Source organism: Bombina bombina, chromosome 2, assembly GCF_027579735.1.
Source record: "Bombina bombina isolate aBomBom1 chromosome 2, aBomBom1.pri, whole genome shotgun sequence".
Lineage (NCBI taxonomy): Eukaryota > Metazoa > Chordata > Amphibia > Anura > Bombinatoridae > Bombina > Bombina bombina.
Window position 1 is genome coordinate 467,056,204 of NC_069500.1, and position 8,886 is coordinate 467,065,089.

Genomic DNA, 8,886 nt, shown 5'->3' on the forward strand with positions numbered 1-8,886 from the left:
TTTTTTCTTGAAATAGACTCTGTATGTACTTGAAATAAACATCATTCCTATACTTGAAACACATCATGTCTCAAAAGTCTTTTAAACGATTTAACCAATTACATTATCTTTGTGGATACTTACGGTCCAGTGTGCACAAGGATAGAACCCACTTTCTCCATACCAGCCTCCTTCAGATTAGTACAAGGCCCATTCAGTTCATGGCAGCGGCCTTGGAAATTTTCTTGCTCAAAGATGACAATCTACAATCCCGAAGAAGATTAAATATATTAGAGTCAACCTCTACTTTAGATTTTAGTCTATTTTATATATTTCCCATTGTACCTTTAAAAAAAAGGTTATGATAGACTTTATACAGTAAAAAGAATAAAAGCTAAATGTCCATCCATTGACATCCGCTTAAAGTAAAATAATAACCAAAAGTGGAATATACATGAGTGAATTTTAGTTTTGAAAAGAAGCATCTTACTTTCATTACTCTGTGTTCCCTGATTAGAGTTTCAGGCTTGTATTGTGCCAACAATGACTCTTCATACACCTCATCTTTTGGCACTGGGTGGGCGGAGCTGGGGAAGTCCCTTAAAACTGGGATGCCTAGAAGCTGCAGGCAGGAATAAGGTCAGACCTCCCAAACTGTGACTATCCTACAGGATCTGGGGCAAACTGTACTATCCTACAGGATCTGGGGCAGACTGTGACTATCCTACAGGATCTGGGGCAAACTGTGACTATTCTACAGGATCTGGGGCAAACTGTGACTATCCTACAGGATCTGGGGCAAACTGTGACTATCCTACAGGATCTAGGGCAAACTGTGACTATCCTACAGGATCTGGGGCAAACTGTGACTATCCTACAGGATCTAGGGCAAACTGTGACTATCCTACAGGATCTGGGGCATACTGTGACTATCCTACAGGATCTGGGGCAAACTGTGACTATCCTACAGGATCTAGGGCAAACTGTGACTATCCTACAGGATCTGGGGCAAACTGTACTATCCTACAGGATCTGGGGCAGACTGTGACTATCCTACAGGATCTGGGGCAAACTGTGACTATCCTACAGGATCTGGGGCAAACTGTGACTATCCTACAGGATCTAGGGCAAACTGTGACTATCCTACAGGATCTGGGGCAAACTGTGACTATCCTACAGGATCTGGGGCAAACTGTGACTATCCTACAGGATCTGGGGCAGACTGTGACTATCCTACAGGATCTGGGCAAACTGTGACTATCCTACAGGATCTGGGGCAAACTGTGACTATCCTACAGGATCTAGGGCAAACTGTGACTATCCTACAGGATCTGGGGCAAACTGTGACTATCCTACAGGATCTGGGGCGGTTGGCATCTACTGCTGAAGCACTAATAACTTTTCCCGGGGGAAAAAATGCTTTCACTCAAAATCAAAATGCACTCATACAGATTCCAATTTTGACTATGAGGCCTTTCTTTCATGATCAAATAGAGCGTGTGATTAAAAAAAATCCTCATTTATTTTTATTATTTAATTTATTTTGTTAAAAAACAAAGACAATGCAGGCATTCTGTGTTAGCTTCCTCTTTATGGATATGGCTAGAAAATACAAGACCAGTGCAACTGACATGAAAAAATAGCCCTAGATATAAATTTGGCTCATTAACTTATTGTTCCCCCATGCACTGCCATAGTATAACTAAATATGTTGTTGTGAAAAATGAAACTCTTGTGATTCAGATATAGAGCATTCAATTTAAAACAACTTTCCTTTTTACTTATAGTGACAGTCAAGTCCAAAAAAAACTTTCATTTTTCAAATAGGGCATGTAATTTTAAACAACTCCCCAATTTACTTTTATCAACAATTTTGCTTTATTCTCTTGGTATTCTAGTTGAAAGCAAACCTAGGAAAGCTCATATGATAATTTCTAAGCCCTTGAAGGCCGCCTCTTTTTAATTTGCTTTTCACAGCAGGGAAGAGCAAGCTCATGTAGGCCATATAGATAGCATTGTAATCACGCCCGTGGCTAGTGGCAGACACTGCACTGATTGGCTAAAATGCAAGTCAATAGATAATAACTGAAAGTCATGTGATTAGGGGCGGTCAGAAGATGCTTAGATACAAGTTAGTCACAGCAGTAAAAAGTGTATTAATATAACAGTATTGGTTTTGCAAAACTGGGGAATGGGTAATAAAGGGATTATCTATCTTTTTAAACAACAAAAATTCTGGTGTTGACTGTCCCTTTAATTCATCAAATTTGTTGAATTCCCTTTGTATTCTTTTTTTTTTTTTTTTTTTTTTTTTAAAGCATTCCTAGGTAGGTTTAGGAGCAGCAATGTAATGCTGGGAGCTAGCTAATGATTCTAGCTGCATAGCTTTTCCTCTTGTCATTGTCTCACTCAAAGTGTTCAGCTAGCTCCCAGTATTTCATTGTTGCTCCTTCAACAAAGGGTACAAAGAGAATAAGGCTAATTTGACATTATAAGTAAATTGGAATGTTGTTTAAAATAGTATGTTTTATCTCATGTTATTAAACTGCTCTCACCCAAGGTAATACTAAAAACCTGGCCTATTAGAGAGACCCAAGGACAGTTTTGAAAACCCCTCTATATTAGGATCATATTTCAGATACAAACTTAAAAAAATGTTGCAACAAAAAATGTCATTAATGTCTAAGAAGATTTAATTTTTTTACTACTTTTTATTTATTTAACTATTTCAATAGGACATTGAAATAATACATGCCCCTGTGCTAAAAAGAAAAATATCCCTATCTATCTGCCATCTTTATGTCGCTATCTATTTATCTATATATATATATATCCATCTATCTGTTTTATGCTTAAAGGGACATATATCCATCTATATATATATATATCCATCTATCTGTTTTATGCTTAAAGGGACATATATCCATCTATATATATATATATATATCCATCTATCTGTTTTATGCTTAAAGGGACATATATATATATATACACACATTGATTGGAGTAGCCGTGTTAGTCTAGAGATTTAGATATCAAAATAAAAAGAGTATTGCATTGAGCATTGATACTTTTTTATTGGACTAACTATACATTTATAAGATGACAAGCTTTCGGAAGAATGTCTTCCTTTTTCAAGTCTGAAGCAATACCCTTTGCTTCAGAATTGAAAAAGGAAGACATTCTTCCGAAAGCACCATTGCTCAATGCAATACTCTTGTTATTTTGATATCTATCTATCAATATATACACAGTATATATATATATATACACACATCTGTTTTATGCCCCTGTCTACCAAGAGTTGTCCTTTAGTCAATCTATCCCAGAGACAAGTTGTGCACAAATATGTACATACATTTACTGTTTAAAGAACAAAATAAGCAACTTTAAAAGGACATTAAACACTAAATACATTTATGCTCTTTCCACTAATCATGGGTGCCACCATTTTGGAACCTAGGTTACACTGCAGATATCTGAAGGAGATTTGCTGCACATGTTGAAACACATCGGCACTGGAATGCAGTGAAAGCTAGATTTCAACATTGTGGCACCTATCACTAGAGGGAGGTGGGTAATAATCTCAATACTTTAAGTTAACTTTCTATGTAAAAAATCAAATGTTTTAATAGTTTGTTTTTGTATGCAAATATTTTTAAGTTTGTTTTTTAATAATAATGATAATTATAAATCAATTGAATTCCTTAAGGACAAAGGTTTTTCACAGTTGTAATGCTACAAGAAACCCAATTTTTTCTTTCTTTCATGATAGAGTATGTGATTTTAAACAACTTTCTAATTTAATTCTATTATGAAATTTTCTTCCATTTGTTGGTATCTTTTTTTTTTTTTAAGCAGGGACATCAGCTCAGGAGCATGCACGCATCTGGAACAATATATGGCAGCAGTTTTGCAAGAATGCTATACATTTGCAAGAGCACTAGATAGCAGCACTACTTCCTGCCACATAGTGATCGAGGCACCTACTTAGGTATCTATTCAACAAAGAATATCATGGGAACGAAGCATATTTGATAGCAGAAGTAAATAAATTGGAAACTTTTTAAAAATGATATTCTCTGTCTGAATCCCAAAAGAAAATTATTGGGTGTTATATTCATTTAAATGACGGTTTCACCATATTTATCTGCACCCATACATATCATATACCATTTTGTAATAGTCAGACATTTCTTGTGATAGCCTATATGGGTACATGAAATAACAATACATAGGAATTTAATACAGAAAATAAAAAATACAAAAAATAGTACAGTTAATAAAAAATAAAATCAAAATAGATTCATTCTTTTTTTTCTGATCTTAGGAGTACCTCCTGTGTCTATGTTTCTAATTGATTGATAGCAAATACTATAAGGATGGAATTGTTGGTCATTCCAATCCAAAACCACTACACAAAAGTGTATATTTGGAGAATCTAGACTCCCCAGGGTATTTACCTAGAGGACTATTAACATATTTTAATTAAAGGCACATAAAACGCAAAATTTTACTTTCATGATTTAGGCAGTTTTAAACAACTTTCTAATTTTCATTCTGTTATCAAATTTTATTTGTTCTCTTGGTATCTTTTGTTGAAATGCAGGGATGGAAGCTCAAGAGCGTGCATTTGTCTGGTGCACAATTTCACAGCAGTTTTGCAAGAATGTTATACATTAGCTAGAGTACTAGATGGCAGCAGTATTTCATACCATATACTGCTCCAGACCCTTACCTACACATCTATTCAACAAAGAATAACATTAAAACTAAGCAAATTTGATAATAAAAGTTAAAGGGACAGTATACACTCATTTTCATATAGCTGCATGTAATAGACACTACTATAAAGAATAAGATGCACAGATACTGATATAAAAATCCAGTATAAAACTGTTTAAAAACTTACTTAGAAGCTCTCAGTTTAGCTCTGTTTAAAAGGTAGCTGGAAAGCCCACTGCAAGTGGGAAATAAGACACTCCCCCCTCCCCCTTCTTTTGCATATGAAAAGACCCTTTACACAAACAGGCGCAAGCTGGAGTAGGTATACATCAGTATTCTCATAAAACTTTGGGGCTTGGTTAGGAGTCTGAAAATCAGAGCAATGTTATTTAACAATAAGCAGAACAATACATTTTTAAAAAAACAAAAAGCTTTATGGGCTATATAAATAGATCATCTACAAAACATTTATGCAAAGAAAAAATGAGTGTATAATGTCCCCTTAACAGGAAATGTTTTAAAAATTGTATGCTCTGTCTGAATCATAAAAGAAAATCTTAAATTCTCATATCCCTTTAACCCTTTTATCACCAAAGGCAGAGAATAAAACTTAGGGATACAAATATACTTTATTAAAAAAAAATATTAAAAAAAATACACTTTATTAAAAGTCACAGTGATTGTATATACAGTAACAGTCATATTTGCCTGGGGTGACCTCTATAGGGCTATTTCTGCACAGCCTCACTGCCCAGGGAACCCTCCTTGAGGGCTTCATGACAGACAACTTACCCTGTACTTTACTGTAGTTAAGGTGTTAATGAATTGTATTACTTAGTTAAAAAGTACTTTTGGACTTAGCAAAAATTATTTATGAGCCATAGCTACCAAGGTAATGTCTGTATAATATGTTATTGTTTTTATCTTTATTTTTTATATAATTTAAAAACTGAAAATGTCAATATTGATGTTATTTACCATGAAACATTGCTAATAAAGTTGTGCTGTTTATTTATTTAAAACAGCTATATATAACTCCAATCAATTATGATTGACAAAAAATGATATGATAATACTAAATGGTCAAAGTAGTATCCAAATGAATTCAGTTGGAAAACTATATTCATATATAATCTACATGGTCTGCATCTTAACCACAGCTCAAGCTTCCTGTTTCCTTTACAAGCCATTAAGCTACAGTAGGCATTTTTGCTTTATCACTTCCTGGGTTCTTATCAGAGCCCAGCTGCGCCATCTGTGTGTTTGTGCAACTGTGAGCTTCTGCAAAAACGATTTTCCTTTCATAGTTTTACTGTTGCAGAACTCTGTGACTATTGCATGCAATAAATAAAGTTAATTCAGATATTTAGTTTGGATTTTTAGCATTGTGTTTGAGAAATTCAGAGTAAATGTATAATACATATAACTCTCTTCAGCAACAATACTGTTTTTTATTATTAGAAACAAATATTTTTTCCTGTTCCATTTTTCTAAGTCACAGAAAATGATATTCATCATGCAAATAGAAATGGCACCTGAGAGATTAAATATATATATATAACAATGTAATTAACGGAGCGTTGTCACCGCATAACCACTTTTTTGTATGGAGGGCTGGGCACTAATGATAGGATTGGCAAGGGGCTACATTACATTTTAAAGATAACACTTTAAAATACAACTAGATTATAATCACATATTTAAAATTACATAGAAAGTTATTATTTTTTACTACATGCATTCCTGTATACTGTTAATTGCTCCTGCTTTTATTTTCAATTATTATATTTATGTAAATTTTTTAAACGACAAAGCTCTAGACCTGTAAGAGAATGTCATTTTGGTTTTGGGTGCTACAGTAATAAATAGGGTTGCACAGCACCCCCATCTACTACTGCCTGTCTTGTGCTACAGTCCTCTCCCTCTCCTATCTAACTTCACATACTAATGAAATGTATTTTTTTCTATAAACAGATAATAAGGATGTTCAAAAGTCATGACTTATGTGCAGCATAAGGGCTGGGCTTACACTTCAGTGTCCTTAGCAAAGGTCAGTTAGACACCCTGTGCCGCTCCCTGTTACTAGAACACAAGAACATTGGCTTAGGAAGACCATATACCTAGTCTTGTGAAGATTCTCATTGGCTATACTGTAATAACTAGAAAACAGATTTCAAGATTATAGTTTGTTGTTTAAAAACAGTTTTGCTTATTCAGCCGGGCAATTGCCTACATTGAAAAATGAGAAATTCTACCCTGCACCATGGTAATTTTGATCATAATTTTTTTTCTGAATGGAAGAATTTATTAAAACAAAAAAATACAGCAATGCCACACTGGCATACATTAAATTAAGAAAGCAGAAGACATTTTATAAATATTAAAAACAAAAACTAATTGCAGAATCATGTATAATTTTCCGTGGGCTTACACATTCTATGTGACTGGCACTGATGTTTTCCTATGTTGCATACAGCTTTAAAAAAATATATATATATTTTGCTAATCATGGTGCCATTTTAAGATTTATCTTTGACATTACCATTCTTTCACTTGTTTTTCCCCAATTGTTTTATTTTGGCAATGTTAAAGCTTTTTGGTCCCTTTATTTCTTACGTGTTGATTATCATTCCTGCATTCATATGCTCTACGTACCTTTGAGCTTGGTTGCTGTTGTTTAGTGGCAGGAGTTTGATGGTCAGAAGCCATTATTTATGGTATGTTCCTAAAACAAAACAAAAAATAGTTAGTGTGGTTTCCTTAGCATTTCAATACAAAAAGCTACATTTATTTCAATTCAGTAATGATTCCGCACTGGAAATATACAGTATTCATTAAACTACATATATCAAATGTTCACATTTTGTGAAAAATAGTATGCGTCCTTCAAGGGGCTGATGTGCACGTAAAGATTCCACCTATACATCGTACAATTCATACAAAAAGATGTACATGACCCTACTGACCAAGCACATCCATAGGGAAGCAAACCGTTTTAAATTATAATAGTCTATGAATTTGTTTTGTAAGGAAAAGGCTTATAAAACAATAAGGCCTAGTTTTCAAGTGAACAGCAAAAATATTAGCATTATTGTGCATTAGCATTGCACAATAGCAATCAATAGCGCTTCTGTTTCTGCTGTCATATTACATATTACAAGTCCGCCATTCTTTTTTATCACTAACATCTGCGTGTCAGGTAGCACAGGTGCACTAATGAGTGCAGTTAAATTCATGGCATCACTAATCCGATGATGCGCAAGTTGCAGAGCTCTTCATTTAGTTCTGTGCTATACTATTTAGTGGTTTATTTTAAGTCTTGAATGCAGTAAAACAGTAATTTGGATTACACTTGAGCGTAACACTTTACTCACTACTTGAAATACAAGCGAAAGGATCACCCGAAAAGTGCTACCTGCACTATCAATTAAACATATGGGGCCCGCTAAAGACATTTCAACCATATTAATTACATTTGACTTGCAATACCAGATTGTGCGTTATTATTGTGTACTTTCTACTCCAAACCATAGAGAATTATTAGAAAAATTATAGCTTTGGTGTTTTATTTAATTGCTACTTCTAATTATATTTTAATTATGAAATAATAAAGCAATAAAATGTATATAGGATTATTGGGGCATTGGGACAGCTCATTGAAAAACATGACTTTCACAAAAAAAACAGGACTACTAGTCTGCCTTGTTATGTATCTCAACTACAATAGCTGAACCATGTATGTAACTAATTATTTGCCTCCAAATATTTTGAAAATCTGTCACTGCTCTACATTGCATGTGCCTTGTTAGATCATATATGGCCTCAGCGTCATTTTGATTCATATATTAAAGGGACATTTTTATACATGCATAATTTATATTAGCAATTAAGCACTAATTTGCAACAATGTTTCAAAAGCATAACTGTCACTCCCTTAGGGTTTTGCACAAGAATAAACTATTTTAAAACCTGTGTAAGTATCTTTATCTTATCCCCATTGAGATAGAAAAGCTAGAGCTACCTGTAAATGAGTTTGTGCACTGCTCTAAGCAATCACTGTGTTATGAAGTATGTCAAGAAATTTGCACAATTATTAATTACAGAATTTGACTCAGATAAGCCCTAATTTAATTATAGCTTTAGGCATTCTTTAGGGGATCTCTTATACTAGTTGTTCATAAA

General features: G+C 34.0%; 1 protein-coding gene across 1 annotated transcript in view; it reads right to left on the bottom strand.

Moving 5' to 3' along the window:
- Positions 1–7,413, bottom strand: part of CRYBB2 (crystallin beta B2) — a 41,046-nt gene extending 33,633 nt beyond the window's left edge. Inside the window, exons 1-2 of the mRNA XM_053700542.1 lie at positions 7,360–7,413; positions 124–242 (exon numbers count right to left, since the gene is read on the bottom strand). Of these exons, the coding sequence (XP_053556517.1) occupies positions 124–242; positions 7,360–7,413 (173 nt within the window). The remainder of the gene's footprint in view (positions 1–123; positions 243–7,359) is intronic.
- Positions 7,414–8,886: the final 1,473 nt, after the last annotated feature.